Source organism: Naegleria lovaniensis (assembly GCF_003324165.1).
Source record: "Naegleria lovaniensis strain ATCC 30569 chromosome Unknown tig019, whole genome shotgun sequence".
In the NCBI taxonomy this organism is placed as follows: domain Eukaryota; phylum Heterolobosea; class Eutetramitea; order Acrasida; family Naegleriidae; genus Naegleria; species Naegleria lovaniensis.
The window spans coordinates 341840-364779 of record NW_025407840.1 but is presented as its reverse complement, the minus strand read 5'-3'; the positions used below and the strand labels follow the sequence as shown (position 1 = coordinate 364779).

General features: G+C 32.6%; 9 protein-coding genes across 9 annotated transcripts; 4 read left to right on the top strand and 5 right to left on the bottom strand.

Annotated features, from left to right (window-relative positions):
- Positions 1 to 184: 184 nt before the first annotated feature.
- On the top strand, positions 185 to 688 carry C9374_003401 (uncharacterized protein; the record flags this gene model as incomplete). Its single annotated transcript, XM_044692926.1, has 1 exon — positions 185 to 688. One exon carries the CDS (start codon positions 185 to 187, stop codon positions 686 to 688), a length of 504 nt encoding a protein of 167 aa, XP_044549579.1.
- Positions 689 to 793: 105 nt separating this feature from the next.
- On the bottom strand, positions 794 to 1579 carry C9374_003400 (uncharacterized protein; the record flags this gene model as incomplete). Its single annotated transcript, XM_044692925.1, has 1 exon — positions 794 to 1579. One exon carries the CDS (start codon positions 1577 to 1579, stop codon positions 794 to 796), a length of 786 nt encoding a protein of 261 aa, XP_044549578.1.
- Positions 1580 to 1697: 118 nt separating this feature from the next.
- C9374_003399 (uncharacterized protein) lies at positions 1698 to 5539 on the bottom strand (the record flags this gene model as incomplete). Its single annotated transcript, XM_044692922.1, has 2 exons — positions 1698 to 5343; positions 5469 to 5539. 2 exons carry the CDS (start codon positions 5537 to 5539, stop codon positions 1698 to 1700), a joined length of 3717 nt encoding a protein of 1238 aa, XP_044549577.1.
- A 124-nt stretch (positions 5540 to 5663) lies between these two features.
- Positions 5664 to 6543, bottom strand: C9374_003398 (uncharacterized protein; the record flags this gene model as incomplete). Its single annotated transcript, XM_044692921.1, has 2 exons — positions 5664 to 5781; positions 5855 to 6543. 2 exons carry the CDS (start codon positions 6541 to 6543, stop codon positions 5664 to 5666), a joined length of 807 nt encoding a protein of 268 aa, XP_044549576.1.
- A 242-nt stretch (positions 6544 to 6785) lies between these two features.
- On the bottom strand, positions 6786 to 12947 carry C9374_003397 (uncharacterized protein; the record flags this gene model as incomplete). Its single annotated transcript, XM_044692920.1, has 6 exons — positions 6786 to 7723; positions 7992 to 8177; positions 8397 to 10329; positions 10523 to 10654; positions 10854 to 11195; positions 11334 to 12947. The coding sequence occupies 6 exons, from the start codon at positions 12945 to 12947 to the stop codon at positions 6786 to 6788; spliced, it is 5145 nt and encodes a 1714-aa protein (XP_044549575.1).
- A 277-nt stretch (positions 12948 to 13224) lies between these two features.
- Positions 13225 to 15009, top strand: C9374_003396 (uncharacterized protein; the record flags this gene model as incomplete). Its single annotated transcript, XM_044692919.1, has 1 exon — positions 13225 to 15009. One exon carries the CDS (start codon positions 13225 to 13227, stop codon positions 15007 to 15009), a length of 1785 nt encoding a protein of 594 aa, XP_044549574.1.
- A 254-nt stretch (positions 15010 to 15263) lies between these two features.
- On the top strand, positions 15264 to 16475 carry C9374_003395 (uncharacterized protein; the record flags this gene model as incomplete). The annotated part of the gene is made up of 1 exon (XM_044692918.1): positions 15264 to 16475. The coding sequence occupies one exon, from the start codon at positions 15264 to 15266 to the stop codon at positions 16473 to 16475; it is 1212 nt and encodes a 403-aa protein (XP_044549573.1).
- A 2215-nt stretch (positions 16476 to 18690) lies between these two features.
- C9374_003394 (uncharacterized protein) lies at positions 18691 to 20738 on the top strand (the record flags this gene model as incomplete). Its single annotated transcript, XM_044692917.1, has 3 exons — positions 18691 to 18733; positions 18792 to 18900; positions 19211 to 20738. 3 exons carry the CDS (start codon positions 18691 to 18693, stop codon positions 20736 to 20738), a joined length of 1680 nt encoding a protein of 559 aa, XP_044549572.1.
- Positions 20739 to 21183: 445 nt separating this feature from the next.
- Positions 21184 to 22884, bottom strand: C9374_003393 (uncharacterized protein; the record flags this gene model as incomplete). The annotated part of the gene is made up of 1 exon (XM_044692916.1): positions 21184 to 22884. The coding sequence occupies one exon, from the start codon at positions 22882 to 22884 to the stop codon at positions 21184 to 21186; it is 1701 nt and encodes a 566-aa protein (XP_044549571.1).
- Positions 22885 to 22940: the final 56 nt, after the last annotated feature.

Below are 22940 nucleotides of genomic sequence, written 5' to 3'. Positions count from 1 at the left end.
ATTTTCCAATATTAATTGGAATAATTTGGTAATAAAAGAAAATATAAAGCAAATCAAGCCTTGAAGGAACATGATGTGGTTGTTGGTGGATACAAAATAGTTGTTTATGCTTTCAACAGTATCGTTTTTTACTAGTTTCCCACAACAACAACCACCGAAAGACAATCTCCATATTAATAAAAAAATGTCCAACTCGATTCAAACCATCATCATTCTTTACGCTTCACAATCTGGCACATCGGAATATTTATCAAATCAATTATATGAAAATTTGAAATCTAAATTATCTTCTCTCACCATCAAGTGTGATTCTATTGAGAATTTCGAGCAATATCTTTCTCAATCCTATCTTCAACATCCAACTTTATATTTATTTGTGATTAGTACTTCACTGGAGGGATCTCCACCTTCATCCATGAGTGATTTTTCTGATTATACATCCACTCAAAAGGCTATTTCAGTATTTACGAGTCCTAACTTTGAATATTCAATTTTCGGAAATGGAAATTCAAATTATGAAGACACCTATCAACAAGCCTCAAGGCAATTCAAAGAATTATTAAAATCTAAATTCAATAGAAATCCATTGATTGAATGTAGAGAAGGCGATCAATCGGAAGGAAATGTAGAAGTTGAATGCGAAGAATGGGAAACTGATATTATTAATTATTTCAAGAGCCTTGAATGAGAGAGAGAGGTGTTTCTGAAATACTACGCCTCAGAGAAATGAAATTCCAAAATCATAACCTCTATATATTTTGAAATCATTAGTTTTTCATTCCAGTCATTAAAGTTATTTATTGAAAGGATCTATGGTCATCCAAAATCGATATCCTTCTTCTTCTGGATTAAAATTTGAAAAAGCAGGATCGTTTGCAATACTTTCATTGAGGTTGTAATCATCTCTCGAATTCCAACTCGCATCAAATTCCTTCCATGTAGCAACATAGATTCCTGGATTTCTCGTCCATACTGGTTTACCATGAACGGGTGACCCTTTTCTAGTTGCAATTCTAGAAAATGAATCTGCAATAGTGACACAATTATTTTCATCAATTCCAGTAATAACCACAGCATGGGTATCTGCATTCGTGGAGGTCAATAAATTCATTCTCATACCAACAATGACTGGAAGACCTTTTTCCAATTTACTTCGTATCAAATCATAACCATTGTCAAATTCGCATGATGAGAGGTCGGTAGAAGATCGAGAATGAAACACTCTTCCAATCTTGTCAGAAGCACAGTCACTTGGATCAGATCCAAAATAACCCCATTCCACATTGCCATATAATTTTGCAATTTCAACTGTTGCTTTTGTGTGAGTTCCATTTCCCTTTGAAGACAATAGTTCATTATTGAGTGATAATTGCAAAACGCTGTCCAATGTCAATCTCTTCTCCTCCTCGAGTATTAAATTCAAAGCATACGTTATTGAACACACCACACAGGATCCAGATACATCAACTTGAAGTTGGTTGTAGGGTGGAAATGAATCACCATTTGGAATTTTGACAGTCTTGAATTGTGGTTCAGTGTTACAGGTCACAGAAACGTCTTCGGAAATGAGTGGCATCATTTTTATTGTTTTGTCATCTCTTTCTTTGGAGTCAATTGTGCAATTTCACAAAGGATGAGATATAAATCAAGCCTCAAAGCGACTCGATAGTACATACACACGTGATTCATGAATCACTCTACTTGGATTGAGTTGGAGCAAATGTTTCATTGGCCTTCACTGAATCAACTTTTGGTGTTGGGAGTGGTAATGCAAATGGTACTTGATGCAACATGTATTGAATCATGAATTTACCTTCATCAATATCTTCATCAACGATCATGTCGCTCACAATTTGTTTCAATGTATTGAGGGTTGTTGAGTGATGATCATCATTACAAGATAATTGAATACTTTCAAGTAAACATGAACATGCCATCACATAAACCACACTACTCTGTGATTTGAGAGATTTCAAGAAATCATCTCGTAAAAATAATTCTTGAATTTTTAAATTCCACTCTTCATTTCGAGTTTTCATGAGAATGACTTGTAACAATCTCCAATACCATAACAAGATCATTTCCTCATCACTATCTTGTACTTTTTCAATAAAGTAATTTTCAACCAAATCACTGAAAATAGAATCATCTATTAGTGAATGATCATTACATTCATTCTGACACAAATATTCATATAAAATAAAAGAATACTTTTCAATCGATTCAATATTTTCTTCTTCGATGGATTCAATGAGATGAGAAATGAGAGATTTCAAATTCTTTTCATTCAATTCCTTTTCATTCTTCAGTGCATGAATAATGACATTCTCTGAATGGAATGCACTTGTAATACCATCACGATATTCACCCAATGAAAAACCATAATCATTAAAATGTTCAATGTTGAAAAGAGTGTCGTGATGGTCAGATTCTAATTCACTTCTATCTTTGAGAGTTAATAATTCTTGTACTTGAACAAGAATATCTGAAGAGAGTCTTCCTTGATGATTTTCAATCAATTCTTCTAATGGATTAGTACTACGAGTATGTACAGGAATGATTTCTTTCAATAATTCATAAAGAGAATTCGATGATAAAGATTGAATGATAAATGATAGTATGGTCTCATTCTGTGGTTTGAATTGAGTGCAGAGATTCTTGAGAGCATTTTCAACCAAGTGTTGTTTCTTCTTTGAAAGAATATTCAATAAGGATGCAAGAATATCCATAATAATTTTGGCGCGATGAGCATTGAATTTTGATGGTTTTTGAGGAAGTTTAAAGTTGTCTTCTTCATTGTCTTCTTCTTCTTCATCCTCATCCTCTTCTTCTTCATCTTCCTCTTCTTCATCATCATTATCTTCAAATAATTCTTCATCCAATTCAAAATTCTTCACATGATTGGCCAATAAATAGACCAAATATTGAACAAGTGTTTGTAAAATTCGTGTACTCGTCCGGTCGAGAGACTTGACCTCAACAATAGAGAGAATCACTTGACTCAATACTCTCAAAAAGAGTAAACAATTCGCTTGAATGATTGGTGAGTCTCGATGGTCTTCTAATAATAGACCATGTCCAACGAGAGTGATCAACTTTTTCAAAAGAGAGTTCGATCCTGTCGTTGTTGAGAGTGATTGAGCCTTCATGACTTGAATGAACATTTCAGAAAAACTCACTAAAAATCTCAATACATAACTTGCTGCTTCTCTCTTCTCTTCTTCATCGACAATATTGGGATTCAATGCATGTTCACTCAAAGAAGAACAAATCGAAAGAATCTTTTCTTGATTCACATGTCCAATCAATGAAGTTCTCAATGGTAGTGCAGAATATTTAATTTCATCATCACCATGATACGATAAAATCATGATAATGCCATAGAGAGATTGAAGTGAATCTTTGATAGTAGAATGACCCACGTTGTAATACAAATCAATAACTCTTGCTAATTTCAATGTTGCAATAATAATCACCATTTCCTGATTAGGACTAGTCAATAACTTTTCAACAAGTTGAATCACTTTCAAAAGAGAGAATTTCTGTTCTTCTTGTTTCAAATATATTAAAAAGGATGAAAGAGCATGAATAGCAGCACATCTAGGATAATCTGAATTGTTTGAACCATTCATTGTATCTGTAGCACCAAATTGTAATACTTGGAATATTTGTTGATTCAATTCCATATTTGTACATGGTTCTATATTTTTAGTTTTCATAAATAAATCTTCAAAGGCTTTGAATACAGATTCTCTCACTTCATAATTTGTACTTTTAGATTCTTCTATTAATACTGAAATGACATGTACAGTCAATTGAGTAATTAAATCTTGAAGAGAGTATTCAGAAGATGTAGACGAGAAGACTTGTACTGCTCGATTCAAAGAAAGCATGGCACCTGATTTGATCGGATATGAGGCATGGAATGTATTCTTATAGACCAATGATAATAAATCATTTAAAAATGAATTTTGAATAATTTGAATGAGAAGAGATCCATTGGAGAGTAATTGAATGACACTATAATTACCAGCATCTAGTAAGAGAGGATCATCACTCTTCAACATGAAGATAATACTGTCCTTCATCAATTGCAAGTAAGAAGAAAGAATACCTTCCTCACCATGACAATAGGGAGAGAGAATTTGTTCAGCGTTATTGCAATCCATATTAGTAGTATTCATCAAGAATATTGTAATAAATAAATTGCAAAGAGTTTTACCAGCAATAGCATTGGGATTCGATGCTGATTTGTCATGCTTTGCTGTTGGAGTACTTGTCAATACTTTAGAAAGAGATGAATTAATGGTTGAAACAAGTTGAGAAGAAAGTGTGTTCAAGAGATTCACTGATTTGGAAATACTTTCAAATGCAAGACAAATACCATGTTGGTATTGCCATGATGGTTGTGATGAGTGAGTGAGAGAAATTAATTCTTCTAAAATACTTGAAACGGTAATTGTGCAACTAGATGCAGTAATAGATGCAGTAGTACTACTAATGGGTTGTTGAAACAAATGACGACTTGATAGATCTTGATCATTGATTAACATTTTCATGAAATTCAAAAATAACAATCCATTGGCTCTTCTCACATCAATGTCGAGATCATGGAATCTTTCAAATATCACCTTTTTAAATTGGCTTAATAGGGAAGGAATGTTGACACTCATATCATGAATGATTGGCGATTCCAATGCTTTTGTTAAACTTCTGACAGCATATCTTCTCACATACGAGGAATAACTTTCAAATTTTTGATCACTCGTGTGCTCAAATAGAATATTAATGATAAATTCAAAATCATCACGAGAAATCATGGTGCAATTCTTTAAAATATATCCCAAAGTGTTCATCAAGCCTTCAACAGCCTTGTAAGGCTCCTCTGGTTGTTTCTTTTTTGGGTGTTGTAAAATGTCCAACACAAATTCTCTTGAAAGAAATGAATCCACACCAACGACTTTGGAAAGACCACCCAATGATTGAGCAGTAGCATCTCGGACTTCTCTTTTAGAGTCTGTAATGTTGTGAAGCAAATGTTTCAAGACTTGGTGTTCCGAACCTGGCTGATGATGTTCTGGTTGCTCTGTCGTGCTTGTAGTCTTTAATAATTTGAGTAAATCATCCTTTGAAAAAGTAAAGTAAAAGTGGATGAGAGCAAATGAAATAGTTTGCTTGAAGGACCAATCATCAAAGTGAGAGAGAATATCTTCAAAAATAGAGAACAACGTTGGTGCATGTTGTTGAAGAATAGTACTTGGATAATTGTACTCTCCTGATTTAATTTCATCAAACACCCTATCCAAAGCATCAATGAGAAGTTGTTTCTTTTCTCTATTGGGTCTGTGTTTGTGGCAAAAAGTTGCGAATTTTTATATTCATGAAGAATCGTAACGAATGATAAATACGAATGTTAATTAAATCATCATCAATGTTGATGATTCAACAACAGCTTGAACAACACCTACTTGTCGTGTTTCGAAATTTCAATCTTGTCTCTCAAATCGTTGAGAAGAGTTGGCCAAATGTCGGTGCTCATTGTTTTTTTCGGAAGCAAAGTTGTGTGCTTTCGGAATTTGATTCAATTCTTCAAATTTTTATTGAATTCTTGAGATTGGAATTCCAATGCTTTGATTCAACAACGCTCTTCTCGATTCACACTCTCAATGTCTGAGATTAGCATAGGGATCTACAGAGTGTGTGAGAACATCTTTGGAGGTAAAGTAGGAATCATTGGCATAATCAATATTGTATCCACTGTCATAAAATTGTGTTTGCCAACTGTTATTTTGTGAAAGAGTCAAGGTTAGAAGAGAAATGGTTCGAAATGCAATAATACATAGAAATTACAAACCTTTGATCGTTGACTTCATCTCCATAACCGTCTCTACCGTTTCTGTCAACCTTTCTCTTTCCATTCGATAATTCTTCAATTAATTGATCAAAATATTTCAAATCTTGACTTCTTCGCAAGGTTGGTAACCAAAATTTGATACATGAATCACGTGCATTGATCAAATTATTGTATTTAAACATTTCAACAACCATATGATTTAAAAAGTGAGGTTTGTAATGTTCAAATCCAGTCACTCCTAAGCATTTCAAAATTCTTGTAATTCTCAAATAATTGTGGAATGAATTGTTCAAGTGACTATATCTTCTCTTATAGGTCACTGGATTTCTACTAATCTTTCCACTGACTTCATCTTCCAACACCAAACCATAAAAATCAAGCATCAATCGATAGGATTTGATAATTCGAGCCTTGATGGTTGGATCACCACGCATGAGAGTAGCCTCGTTTTTAGTGAGAGGTTGAGAAGAGCCATTCAAGCCTTGTAATCGAATTGGAAATAGATATTGAATATAGCCATGATGCTCTTCCAATAAATCAAAATCTCCAAACCAATTGGTATGAATGTTATCAATAAAATCTCCTTGTGGGCGAGAACGAAGTGCATTGGTATAAAATTTAAAATTATCGAGACTGGTCGTGTCATTATCATCCAAAGAGGATGAGCCTCCAAATAAGAAACTTCTCATTCTGAATTGTTGGGAGGATATCGGAGTTGGTAAATGATGGTTATAGTTTTTCAATATTTCTTTTCCCTCTCTCGTGATGGAGAAGAGTGGTGTTGTTCTTGATTTGAGTAGAAAGGCCGTGATGATGATGGCAAGAGCAAGGATGACAGAACGCGTCGGTGTCGTTTTTTTTAGAATTTTTTTGTAACCAGGTTCCAGAGTTTCAATGCACTCCCTTTGCTACAAACGCGAGATTTATTTCATTACGCCAACAAGGACATTTGTTCTTCTTTGGTAGAAGAGCCATGTGTTTCTGAGCGATAGATCAACGCTTTCTTATGGACACCATAAATTGGTTTTGGCTCCTCAATTGCTTTCATTTCCATCAATCGTTCTCTCACTTTTGGAATTCCAAGATTTTCTCTCAATTGTTTATAAGCTTTCCATTTTCTTTTTTCTCTTCTCATTAATGAAACTAGAATACGAGAGAGCCAATGATTTCCCAATGCCATCATCGATGATTGAGATCCACAAAACACAACAACATGTATCAATCTCAACAAATTATAAAAAGTAAGAGATTTCAATAACTTTTTAAATGGATATTTCCAAATGAGTATCATTTCCCATAGATAGGTAATGAATAAATGTGCCAATCCATAACCCAATATTCTCAATTTAAAATCTATTGGAAATCCAATAAATTGAAATTCCTTCTTTAAAAAAGAGCATGGTTCAAATAAAATATAACTTGTAAATAAATACAACACAACGAGAAGGAACACATAAATAAAATTATCAGTGAAAAGATTTCTCTTAAATGGTTTGCTAATACTTTGTGTAATTGCAGCATTAATAACAGAAAAACAACATGCCAAATAAGTTATTGTTGTTTCATAACTCACAATATTATCTTTTGGATCTTTTCGTATTGGATCTGGTCGATACCATTTTGAGTTAAACAAAATTTCAAAGAATACTCCTAACATGAATGAAAAACCCCAAAATATTTGACCCAATAAACTCACGAGAATGAATCGAGAAAAGAGAGATTCAGGTGGTTTTTCTTTTTTCAATCTTGTTGAAGCTCTTGTATTGGGTTGTAATAAAACAATGGGTAGAATTATAAATAGATCAATATAGAGATATTGAAAATCACCAATAGTGGCATTTTGACGGTAAATGAGTACAGCAGCAAAGACTAGAGTGGTGCGTCATATATAAGATGAAGAGTTGATTCATGTATGTGTGGAAAATAGCAAGTTGAAAGTCATTGTAGACGTAATCAAAGTAACCAATCGTAATGGTCATGATAGTAGTCCAAGTCGTAGTGGTCATGGTAGAGTAGTAGTATATAATAATCAATCAAATATATATATACATCAAAAAAGTAGTACAGCAACAATAACAACAACAACAGCAACAACAACAACAATATTCAAAATATTCTAATGCAAGATACAACTTACATTCAAATAAAGAATAGAGTGCCATAAATTTAAAGACTTGAAAACTTGTAGAAAGTGATGCTCTTCCTTCTTTCATCACTTCAACCACAGATCGAATCGAGTTTTGAATACTTGTAAATGGAGCTGCAATGGATGCTTCAGCTTCTGATAAACTCACACCCACATGAGCAGATTTGAGTGCTTCCACTGTGTGTGTGTGTGTTTGAAGCAAGGGTGGTATTTGAATGGTTGTGTTTGTTTGAACGAGTGTGTGATGAAAACAATTTCAATCATGTATATGGGTGTGATGAAAACAATTTCAGTCATGTTTGATTGATGGTCAGGTCGTTCATAGGTCCATAGGAATATCATCAAGTTTAAAGAATAAACATATTCTTCCATTAATGCCATGATTCAATGACTTACCATCATTAGATCCATCTCCACACATGATACACATGTAATCCATTTTTGTCATTTCTTCAATCACTTTCATTTTACCAGAAGGTGAAACTCTTGCATAGATTTGACACGATGCTAATATTCTATGAAGTAGAGATGGATTCTCTGTATCTACATAGATATGATTGTTGATTGGATGTATGTTGGTACTATTCAGAGCTCTTGGATGATAGGAGGAATGATCAATACTCGTACGAACTTGTTGTTCAATATATTCCTTATGTGCCAATACAATACGATCAAAGACTTCACCAATAACAGCTAATTCATAATTTTCATCTTTAAAACTCATGGTCATTATTTCACGACTTGTTAATACTGGTGCATTGTGATCATCGACATTTCTCCAAACAATTCGATCATAGAGTGGAAGATAATGTTTCAATGGATTTCCTAAAATAGTTGTGAGAGGAGGGTGTGGTGAGGGATGGTCATCATTGATGGATTGAAGAGTATGACTTGTTGTAAGATGACCAACAGTGTTATATATACTATGATGATTACTATGATGATTACTATGATGATTACTATGATGATTACTATGATGATTACTACTACGATTACTGGTATGACCACTGGTATGACCATTGTCATTACTACCACTCATTGTTTCTTCTTCTTTAAATTCAGATAAATAAATTGTCTTTCCTTTTTGTAAAATTCCACATTTACGTGCCACACATATCGTTGTAAATGGATTATCTCCTGTAATCACTACTGATCTCACATTACATTCATTAAGAGTTCGTATGACTGATGGTGTTTCTGGTTTTAATTTGTTTTCCATACAAATTAATCCAAGAAAACAAAGATTAGATTCTACTTCTTCTCTTAATAACTTATCAGCATATTGAGAAATTAAGAGATCAATTTCATTTCTTCGTTTTTGATAAAGATCATGATGACTTGAAGAATCTTGTCTTGTGTCATCATTGTTAGACCTTGTAGAATCCAAACTACTATCATTTAAAATGAATAACAAATCTCGAATACAGACTTTTCGAGTGGCACATCCCAATACTCGATAACCCTTATGTGAATATTTATACAAGACTTGTGAAAAGTCATTAGGAATGGTATCAGAATGAGAGAGTGTTTTTAACATTTCTGCTGAACCTTTCACAAAGAAATGTAAATCTCCAGTTTGTTTGTTTTGTGCAATGACAGACATTCGTTGAAGACTTGATTTGAAATCAAATACTTTGAGAATTGAATATTGAATAGAATCATTTTGAGATGAAATGATGGTGTGGTGAGAATTCTGGTTCAATGAACTCGGACTTGTTGAATGTAATGTATCAGTAGTAGTGGTAGTAGTAGTATTAATAGTAGTAGTAGTACTGGTAGTATTAATAGTAGTGGTAGTACTGGTAGTAGTATTAATAGTAGTAGCATTATGACCTCCTCCTCCTCCTCCAATAGGTTCTAATAATTTCCATCGAGTGGCTTCAAATAATTTCACATCTAATGGATCACCTACTAACTTGCCAAATACATTGGATAAATTATGACATGTGGCCATACATTGTACGAGTAATGACGAAGAAGAAAGATTGGTTAATAAATCCTTATCTTTGATAAGAGATGAAAATTGTGAAGTGTGGTTATAACTCATATTGTGAGTAGAATGATTCATTTTGGGAGTAGAATGATCATTAATGATTGGATTAATATGATCATCATTACTGATTGGAGTAGTGGTACTAGTTGGACTAGTTGGAGTAGTACTACTAATACATCCATTCATCATCATCATATTTTGATGTTTCGTCATTTTCACTTCTACCACTCCATGTAAATCTAATCCATCTCTTGTCAATGTATTGGTCTTATCAAAACATGCTAAATTCACTCGACCACTCACATTAATTCTTGGAGGACTAATACAAAAGATTCCCTATATACATCATGAACATAATATTTCAATCATGAACATAATATTTCAATATGTAGTGATGTATGTATGGGGTATGGTTGTAGTAGTAGTGATGTAATAATAATGTATGGATGGTCAAGCAATGTACATTTAAATTCATTCATTCCACATTCCATAATGGTTATCATACTAGTAGTTGTTCAAAAAAACATACCTTTTTCTTTAATCTTGAAATGGCCAATGATACAGTTGTGGTCATGGCAATGGGTAATGCAGGTGGTACAATGGTAGTAATGAGATCAAAACATCCTGTAATCATTTCTTGAATAGGTGCATTCTTAATAGCCTATATATTGTTGGTCAAATAGTGTGTGGTGCGTCGTCGTTGTAATCATCATTGAAAATATTAATATGATCATTATCACAAGTATAAACATGTCATTATAAAAGAACAAATCACGATCATCATCACCATCGTAATCGTAATTGTACACATTCACATTCACACATTCACACACACATATTCACAACAACACGACACCTACCTGATTATATAAACTATAACTAATTCCAGCCAATCCAAATAAAAACATGAATAACAAAAATTTCATAGAATCACTGTAAAATGAAAATTGATTTGGTTTTGGATGCAAAATAGATAAAACTAATTTTCCTTTTGCAGTTTGAAATCCAGTTTGAGTAACCATTGCAATAACTATTTCCTTATTATGACTTGTTTCTCCACTGTGGTGAGTAATTTCATCAACAACATTCAATGTACTTGGTTTTGTCATGATGACTTGAGTACCTGAAAAGAGAGTATGACTCTTATCACGCTTTGAATTGTAAACTTCTTTTTGTGAATTTGATTTTGGAATTGATACTTTCTGTGTTAATTTATATCACCACCCATTCATTCATCCATTCAGTGATAGATGATTATCACCACCCATTCATCCATTCAGTGATAGATTATCATTCAGAATTTGTGTGAATAATAAACAGTTCCATGCATGTACACATACCTTTGTAGGTGTAGATTCACCAGTGAGCATACTTTCATTCATAATGACACTTCCATGAACAAGTACACAATCACATGGTAAAATCATTTCATTTTCAATTTCAATGAAATCACCTGGTAATAAGAGTGTCGAATCTATACGATGTTTCACTAGTACTTTTTTTTTAGAATGATATCGAGTCCAAAAAGTATTAAAATGATTATTATGACTATTATTCGGATTATGAATGACATTCTTGTTGAAAGTCTGTTGATCATTTTGACTATTATTACTTTGACTATTATTACTTTGACTACTACTATTACTTTGACTATTATTACTATGATTATTACTATGATTATTACTATGATTATTACTATGATTATTACTTTGACTACTATTATTACTCTGACTATTACTTTGACTGCTACTATTACTTTGAGTCATTCTCATATTGACACTACATGTATTTAATCGATTCACTCCACAATGAAAACTTGTCATTTCTCGTAATTTAATCATATTACTTCTAGTTTCCCACATACTCAATAGAGAACTTATTGAAGAAATGACTGCAATAGCAACTGCATAAATGTAATAATTTTCACTCAACCATACACAAACACTTGCTACTTGAAATAAATAGAATGGATGTAAGACTTCATCTAAAAGTAGAGAAATGACATTTCTAACTTTGGTTTCAATAGTATTCACTCCAAATAGAGATTTCTTTAAATGTCTGTTTTGGGAATGATCTTGTTTGCATTCAGTAGTGAGAGAAGAATCATTCCTTGCATGCCATTCGGTTGTAGAGTTTGTTAAATGATCATGTAAATCTGCAAATGGTAAGAGAGTATTGTGATGAACTCTTTGAAATTGATCGGTTTCATCATTGTAAATATAATTTAAATTTCTATATTTGAATAAACGAATGGATACTTGAATGGTACTTGGATTTGAATCTATAGTATGGGTATTTGGATTTGAATCTATAGTATGGGTACTTTCATTTGATGTATGATGTAATTGTTGTTTCAATGAATCATGTAATGTTTGAATATCCACTCTCACATTCACTTGTTCAATTTTGCAAATCGTAATTTGATGTGTCTCTTTTGCCTTGATAAGAACAGCATCTGCTTGACGAAACGAAGTATTTTGAAATAATGGTGTTTCAAAATGATCACTATTCGTAGGATTGTTAGTGGGATTATTATTAGTAGTATTAGAATTATTATCATTATCATCATTACTATTTGTAGGAGTATCATCATTAACAATATCAGTATTAGTAGTAGTAGTATTATTAGAATGATTCATCTTTTTATAAATTCGATTGTGTTGAATTCGATCCTTGAACCAATCGAACCAAAAACAAAGAAACAATAATGAACCTAAACTCAACACAACACCCAACCAAAAGAGAATGAACCAAAGCCATGAAAATTTCAATCCAATACAACTCTCCATTTCATGAACTTGTTCATCTCCTTTCGATACATCGGGTAGAGAATGAAATTCATTGAGAGGAATGGAATATTTGGACAAAATGAATTGTCGTACGAGTCGAGTTGTTGTTGTTGTTTGTGATGATGCTTCAGTAGTGAGTTTTTCATTTTTCTTTCGTTTCATCATTCTATGATGTGTGAGTGTGTGTGAGTGATGAGATGGGATAAAGATACACAAACTTCTTTTGTGATTGAATATTGGGAAAATTAAAATAATAGGATGAATTCAAAAGAAGATTGAATGTTTTTTTTGAACGATGAAGATTTTACTTGAACGAAACAGCAAGCTAAGGTGTATGTACTGTAAGTTTTCAAGAAACGAAAAAAAAAAATCGAATCGCGGACATTAAACATTGCCCCAATCAGCTTCAAGCTTTAAGAATATACTCTTCACCGGACTTGAAATGAATCATCCTTCCACATTGTGTCCCTCTCAATATTATTATTTAAAACCCATCACTGAAATTATAACATGTTCACTCTCAACATCATCCTTCCATTCCATTCAATCCATTCCATATCCAATCACTAAATCCTCTCAAACTCTTTATTATTCTCTTCAAAGTTTATCCATACTTGATTGTTCACATAATTCAATTTTAAATAATTTATTAGAAAATAATCAAATTAATATTAAATTATTTATTAAATTATTATTAGAGGATGATGAATCAAAATATCATGGAGATGATAATTATTTAGTTTATCATTTAAATGGAATGCAATTTGAAATACAACAATATTTTACATCAAGTATTGAATTCATCTTGGAAATTTTTGAAATGAATGATCCTAACATTTCACAAATGGTGATGAATCATTGTAAAGATATTAAATTATATTGCAGTGCTCTATCATGCATCAGTTCACCAATGATTGAGAGAAATGAATCAACTCTTGCCAATCTTAATGACACTCATTGTTCACAAAATAGTCTATTCGTTCATCATCATTCAATACATTCTTCTTCTAACATGACTCCATCGAATCCATTGATTCATTCTTACAGGACGACTCATTCTAATGATCCATTCTCTACCACAGCCACAGCCACTACCACTACTGTTGTTGATTCATCATTTATCTCTCCAACAATTAATATTGATAAATACATGAAACAACGACACAAATTATTTTCTAAATTTGATCAAGGTATAAAATTAGATACCACTTCATGGTATGAAGTTACACCAGAGAGTATTGCAAAATATATTGCAGAGAAAATTAATTCTTTGGGTTTCAAAGTGAGTAAGGATGATGATGATTCACTCCACAACAACCATCATGAATGGATGAATGATCCATCCATTCCTCAATCCATTCCTCAAACCATTCCTCAAACCATTCCTCAAACAAGAACAACATCCATGACTCTATCCAATCCTCAAATAATAACAACACCATCAACAACACCTCAAATAATAGTAACACCATCAACAACAACAACAACACGTCCTCTCAACACCAAGATTATTGTCATTGATGCATTTACAGGATGTGGTGGTAACATGATACAATTTCTATTACAACCAAATATAGATCTAGTCATTGGATGTGATATTTCTGATACTAAATTAGAATATTGTAAACATAATATCAAAGTGTATGGATGCAATGAAAGTAAAATGAAATTAATTCATGGAGATTATATGGAACATGTTCGAAAAGGAACCTTTTCCAAAATAATTCAAGAATATTTAATAGAAGAGAAGAACAAGTTACAAAATCTCATCCAAGAAGAATGTGAAATGATCCATCATCAAGTAGAATATAAAGTCATTGCATTCTTAGCACCACCTTATGGCACCATGAATTATCTCTCTAATATTTATAATTTAAAAACTGATTTATTAATTAATAATAATACTCATAATGGTATTGATATCTATAGATATACTAGAGATTATTTAACAACAAGTATTATTTATTTATTACCAAAGAATGTGAATATTTATCAAGTGAGTTATCAAATGGAAAGGAGTGGTTCAAATAGAAGTGGTAGTAATAGTAGTAATAGTGGTAATAGCAGTAATAGTAATAATAATAATACCATTATCAATGATCATAGTACCACTACCGATCAAGAATCATCTAAATATCTAGATTTTGAATATATTTACATGGATGATGTTTATTTAAAATTAATATTCATGTACACGAGTGAATTTATTGAGCAGCAAATAGAATGAAATATTATCGATCGTCTTGACTCGGCCATGAATGAAGTGAATGGTGTTACAAACTCTCAATGTGTTTGTATCCATTGCACTCTATCCACTTTAATTGTATCATGGAAACCCTACCATAGGTTGGTAAGTTTGAACTACGCTCGATCGAATTTTGGTCGAGTGCAATTTCAATGAGCCATTCATGATGTATTGAATCAAATTGTAAAGAATTGAGACACTTGGTCTTTTAAACCTTGTTCGATGGTAATAAAAAAATGGTTCGACACTACTTGTATCGATATTTGAGCCTTCCTCATTCCATGATGACCAATGACTCTTCGGATCATCATCATGATGACCAGTGTAGTCATTCCGAATTATTATCTCAACAATTACAACATTTAAAGATATTTCCATCACTCGAATCGTCGTCGTCGTCATCATCATCATTTCCACCATTCGAACCATCATTGACACAACCAACATTCTCAGACCACCACCCCCATCTCCTCCACCACATCCACATTTCAACACTCATTCAAACAAGTTCCAACAAGTATCTATTAATCAATGTTGGAGAAGGTACTCAACACATTTTATTGAAACACAAATTACCACCCAATCGAATTGAAGTCATTATCATTACACAAATGAAAAATACTCATGTGAATGGATTGTGTGGATTATTATCTTATATTTTAATGAAAAAGACTAAATCTGATGATCAACATCGAAATATTCCATTTCTCACTGTGATTGGACCCACTGGTTTAATTCATTATATTAAAACCATGTTTAGAATTACTCAAACCTTTTATGAAAAGATTCCAATGATATTTATTGAAATTGATCAACATGGAAATAGACAATTCTTTGAAACGAGTCAACTCAAAGATAAAACTCTCTTTATTGAACCTCATTTACAACATAAGGAAAACAAATTAATTGAGAATTCTATTTTGAAATATCCAATTAATAACAAGATTCATTTATATTTATTTGTAAATCCAACAACAATGGTATGGAATAATAATAGAGCACAGTCATCTGAAAAGACAGTATTGAATATATGCATACGGGAAGTGAATTCAAGTGGATTTGATAAACAAAAACTAGCTCACTATGGAATTTCTAATATTAAAATTAAGGATTTGAATGAAAATGGGTCGGTAGAATTGGAAGATGGAAGAGTTATTACTATGGACATGGTTGCAACCCATGGAATGGTAACCAAACAATTGGTGTACACAACCATACCAATGAACACTAATGTGTCTTGTATACAAAACCATGACAAGAATACAAGTGATCAAGACAAGTCACCTACTTGTTTCAATCCACCACAAACCAGCAAAACGAACATTTGTTTTATTGAGGCACCAAATGATCAAGTTGTGGACACCACAGACTCACCCCATGTATATCCTTTACAGTACTATTTAGCTGTAACAGATATTGACACATACGAACACAAGATTAGCTTTTGAGGAGCATGGTGCATCTTCTTCAACCCTTTCATAAACTAATATTTATACAAACCATAATGTGCAATTTTTTTTTCAAATTTTCTTTTGACAACACCCAACACCATTAACCATTACTAAGTCTCCTCGAGAGACGCTATATCAAAATTGGCAACGATACAGAGAAGATTAGCATGGTCCCTGGACTAAGGATGACACAACTGATCGAGAAAGTATCCCTACTTTTTTTACAACTTTTGCGCAGTCTTATCATTTGCAACCTTAAAATCATGGCAATTAGTTAAAAAGTAGTGCTGCTTCTGAGTCAACCTTGTTTTCGATACAAAACACTTTGGTTCTTTTCAGAACATTCAATGTTTGGCAGGATTAAAATGATTATTTTAAGCATTGTTGAGTCACATCATTATTGACACAATTATTGATAGCTGTTGCGATGGTAATAATTTTGTAATTGCTGCTACTATCTTTCATCCAAGGTTTGGAGCCAACCAAATCTATGACGGTTAAATAATGACGAATTCTGAAAGAATTTTGTCTTTTGAGGGTTTTGGTTTGAACGGTTCTCGTTTGAAAGTGGCATGATGCAAATTCAACCTGTTCTCCTTGAAGGATCTCATCTTTTTTGATCAAAAAATTTTTAGACACAATTTTTGTCGTTGCCCAATCTTTCAAAATAGAACATACCAACCCAAAACATTGATGGCAATCGGAGTAAGGGAATCCAATGTCTTTTTGGATTAGTAGCCCTAATACAAGAAACAATAAAGCTTAAACTTGGTGTTTCCAGGTCCATACAAACGTTCAACTTTTCTAAATCAAACATATCTTCAGTGATTCATAGAGGAACAATATGCTTCAGCGTGCAATCTTCATTTTCTTCAAATATGACTTGCGATGAAGACATGAGTATTATGTTTATCATTGTTTGACAATACCCAGCGAAAAGCATAGAACGCAAAGATGTTTAAGAATTCGTAAACAATGTTAATGATGCTTAACTACGTGTTTCATCATCTTTGCCCAGGTAAGATTACTATTATCTAGGGCATGTCATTCTTCAGTTGTTTTACATAGTAATGTATTATTAAAGTTAAAATAAATTAAAAGGATGGATTCAATAAATACCTCTCGATAAATAGCCTAAATTGCATGTAACGAGTGTATGTAAGTAACAGAAAATTGATGTGTTATATCCTGCTAATATCCAGAATATCGTAATTATGATATTATTATACAATACTTGTTAACAACGAATTGGAACCAGCATTCTTGGACGCTTTATCTGTAACATAATGTGGACTGGTTTAAATTTGATTATACAATACCGGGATGAATATAGATCATTTATATGTTAGTAGTGCTTCAATCAAATCATCAACACATTGTTAATTTGAAACCAAATCAAGAATATTCAAGTCTACTTCCCCACAAGTGATCATAAAATAGTTTAGCACAATACCAATTTGTTAAACAAGAAATTGATACAAACCATGTTCCTTGAAAAACATCGCAATAATGAGACGAACACATCGTTGAGCGAATCAACGACGGATAAAATGTAAAAAAGAAGTTGGAAAATCCATCAATGATAAGGCCAAAGCCAATCGCAGTCACAAAATTGTAAAAGGAAATAACTGAGCAAATCAATGATAAATAAGGCCAGTTAATACAACAAAGTGTTGTGAATTCTAAACATAATGGGAAGGAGGGTGTTGTTGCGGTGCCAGACTGCCTTTCTTTTCAGAACAATTCAATTTTTCTCTCAACCATGCTAGGTCTTTAATAATAATAATTTGATTAATGGAATGTTATTGAGCCTTCCAATCAAGTGAGAAAGGATTTACTCTTTCTTGGTTTTTGTCCTCATTTTCAGCATTCTTGTCTTGATTTTCACAACATTCTTCTTTTCGACTTGATTCAAAACACTTGTTGAAAAGTTTTTCAAACAATTGTGAAGTTTGGTGCACAAGAGAAAGCATGGAAAAGCTTGTTCTTTAGGAGGCCGTATCCACCAGCCCAATATTGTCAAAACAGGTTAAATAGTAATTCGAGGTTTAAATGAACAGATCTTTCAAAGGCAAATACAAGCTGAATAGTCAAACCGTAATAACCACATCATAAGAACATAAGCAATACCTCTTTATGTGATGAAAGTGAGGGTGTTTCATGTCCAGCCTTGCAAATAAAATTCGTTGGCACAAAGGGATAACATAAAAAAATGCAACAACCCTTCTTCAATTCTGCTCCACCAGTAAATACAGGTACGTTACATTCTTCTGATTGGTTCGGACCATGATCAGCAACAACAACACTAAACAGTGAATGACAATGCAAACAAACGAACATTGAGTACATTCCTTCAACAACATACCATGTCATCTACTCACCCCGTGATGGCGACCAACAATCCCTACCTCCAACAACAAAAGTAAGTGTTTTTCAAAGTAGTAGATGATTAAAAAACTTTAAATCTCTTTGATTCATCCAATGAATGATCATAACAATTCCATCATTAAATTCCAACAACAACATCATTTAATTCCCATAACAACATCACGATGAAATTCCATCATCAATTCCATCATTAAATTCCAATAACAACATTACGATGAACAACCAAATTCCAATAATACAACAACAACAACAATACTCACTCCCAACAAAAAACACCCAACAAAAAACACCCAAAAACAACCCACCCAAAACAACACCAACTCACTCCCAAAACAACACTTTAGAAAATCTAAAATTGATTACATTCAATTACCTGAAAAAGTCAAAGATACCATCTCGGAAAGTGAAATTTATTCCATTCTTTTAAATTATGAACATCGATTGGATGTCTTACTCTCTGAAAAGAAACAACATATGCGTCAATTATTATTAAATAATGAAACATCAAGTGAAACATTACGAATCTATGTCACACATCAACGAAAACAAATCTCAAAAACAGAAGAAGAATGGAGATTTGGAATTCAAGGTGGTATTGTTAGAACAAGTAGTAATATGGCTACCATTGAACACTACAAATTTACAAATTTCTTAAAATCAATGATTATTGAATTAGATAGAAGTGTATTTTCAGGAGGTGAAGATTTTATTGAATGGAATTCATTACCTTCTCAACCTATGAAGGATGGATTTACATTTACTCGTCGAGTGAATCTTTCTAAATTATATGAATTATATCCTCAAAATGTCTATCCATTGAAATTATTATTTCATTTCAAACAAGATCCTCCTCTCTATGAGATTTCAAATGTGTATTTGAAGAGATTGATTCATTCCACTGAAGAATATAGTCGAAGAGCAAGTGGTCAGAGTAGTGTTGGTCATTCTTTGGATTCATTGGGTACTGGTTCCGGTGTGGGTTCTATGGGTACTACTGGTTCTATGGGTTCTATGGGTACTACCACTACTACTGGTTCTATGGGTAGTACTGGTATGGACCATCATGATGAAGAAACCTTTACATTGAATCAAATTCTATCCATGATTTGGGAATATATTACCAAGAATCGTTTGTATGATAGTGAAGACAAATCCTTGATTCGATGTGATGAATTGTTGACTCTTATTCAAGCATCAAGTACGGGTACTACTATGGGTTCTACTACGACTACTGGTATTACTGGTTCTACTATGGGTACTGGTTCTACAACTACTACAACTACAACAGATCAAGAAAGTTCCAACTCTTCCAATCATGTTGTTCTCTCCTATACAGAAATTCTCAAAAAAGTCAAATCTCTTCTCACCATTCCCATCCACTCGACCGTAGCAGAGATTATTCATCCCATTCCATTCTCACCAACCAATGATGCAAACTTGCAACAACCATTCACAGCAGCAGGAACACTCTCTCAACAGCATTCTTCATTCAACGGTGCATCTAAAAAAGATGTTCCTGTTCAAGTGAATACTCCTCATCAGGCTAAAACCAATGCTTCGATTGAAAAGATTTTAAATGATGAACCCAATGAAGAAATTGAAAATATTAATAAGAATATTCAAAATGTCATTCAAGACATTAAACAACGATCTGAAAAGATGAAATTTATGAAGAAATTTGCAGAAGATCCAGTGAATACTCTTCATGCATTGATTGATTCCCAAACTAGAGATTTACTTGTATTGCACAAGAAACAGAGTGTTGAAGAAGCTAGAAAATCATCATTTTACAAACCAAGTGATTGGATTCACACAGCATTATTTAAATATTTGAAATCCAATGAAAAGAAGTTTTCAATGACCAATAAATAAGAAGTATTTTTGTAACTGCCTTTTTGTTGGTTTTTCAGTAGGACCAACTCGAAATCTCAGTGCCGATAATTCGCAGCTGCCAACAACATTTTAAAAAAAATTGATCAAAATAATCACGACTCAATCACAAAGATGGTGGTGACTACGGAACAAATTCGACAATTGAAACAACAAATAGAAATGTTGACTGAGGAACAACAACGTATTACTTTTGAAAATCGAGAACTTCAGGTCCAGTGTCAAATGTGTGAAGAAGAAATTAGTCATCTCCAAGCCAATCTCAGAGAGCTTGAGAGTAAAAAATCGTTATTGAAAAGAGAACTTTCCGAATTGAGAAAAGTGTAGAGTGGTGGGAATGAATATCCATCCCGATCGGGAATATCTCACACATTTGATGTACATACAATGTGTAATTACCAATACGTAAATGAACATGTCAAACAAATCAGTTTTTTTCAACTTGACGTTTTCTTCGTCGTTCTCCAATTCCATACAATACCAACCCAATAAATAACACCACAATACTCACAATATGATAGGCTGTAATGGATGATTGTTCAGGAATAATAAATTTCATAAATGGTAATGCAAAAACTAGTGTACAAAAAGGAAATGCAAATGCATTAGCAAAGAACGTAATATCAGCATTGATATATTGCACACATAATAATCTCAATTGTAACCAAATATAACTGAAAATATTGAATACGACAACGGTGATCCATCCTTGTCTTTCTCCAAATAAAACATTGTTAAATGCCATATTCATATCATGAATAAATGAATTCAATGATTCGTATTGAGTAATAAAGAAATAATAGAGAGGAAACATGATGAGAGTATTTAAAATCAATTCATAAATTCTTTCGTAGAATCCAAGTGTATAGACATTGAGTGGAACATGACTCTCCATAGGTATATGTGAATTTTCATTGACCATTCTCTTCAAATTTGAATTTTCATTGACCATTCTCTTCAAACTTGAATTTACAACATTCTTCCTAGTTGATCGATGTTTCTTGATGGCTCTCTTTAAAATATACATTTCATACATTCTTTGTCCAACACTAAAGAAACAGCTCACGACAAAAATACACGCATAGAAGAGTGATGATGATCCTCCCTCTATTGTAGATTCTCTCAATGATACTAAATAAGGTAATATCACGACAATAAATATTCCTAATAAAATACATACAACTCCACACCATTGTAATGTATTATATTTCTCTTTAAATATTAACAATGTACACAGTACTGATAATGGTATATTCATTTGTGCTAATAATACCATTAATGTTCCACTATTCTTTCCCATTCCATTGGATCCAATAATTTGAAATAAAGTTTCAAAAATATTACAAATGGAAATATTTAAATAATGAATAGAATAGAGAGAATGATGGTTGGGAATTGGAGAATTACAAGTTTCAGTAGGTTTAATAGAACTAGTTTCATGAATACTTGAATGAATATTTGAACTCGTTTCATGAATACTTGAATGAATATTTGAATTCGTTTCATGAATACTTGAATGAATAGGTCTAGTTTCATGAATATTTGAATCATGAATATTTGAATGAATACTTGAACTTGTGACTACATTGATACTTGAATTCGTTTCATGAATCATCATTAATTTCTTATTTTTCATGGGATAATAAATTTCAGAATAGATATAATGTCCAATAAAAAACAAGACACAAGTAATGATATAATTCAATTCAGAGGCTAGAAAAGGATATTGAAATAATAAATTCAATGATTTTTTAAAATATAACGTAGAAAGTACATCAAACACAATGAAACTAGCAAGTAATAGAAATGATGTGAAATAAAAGAGGAAGGTTTTTTTGTAATCTTGAGATAAACACGAGTGATGTATGAGTTTCAATAATCGAGTCAGTAGTAGTGAGAAGGAAATAGGTGAGTGAGATGTTGATGAATTCATTTCATTCGAACGATTCACATGTTGGTAATATTGAGTATCATTGTGACCATGGTAGTCTTGATCAATGATCTCAACATGATGATTTAACAATGGAGAGTGTTCCGATGATTGTGGTGGTGGTGGTGTGTGATGGTGGTGATGGTGGTGGTAGTGGTGGTCATGAGAAGAGAATGGTTGAATTTTTGAATCAAGCATTTTTTTAATTCAAGTGAAAGGTTCACATCACAATAACACATAATAACAACACACAC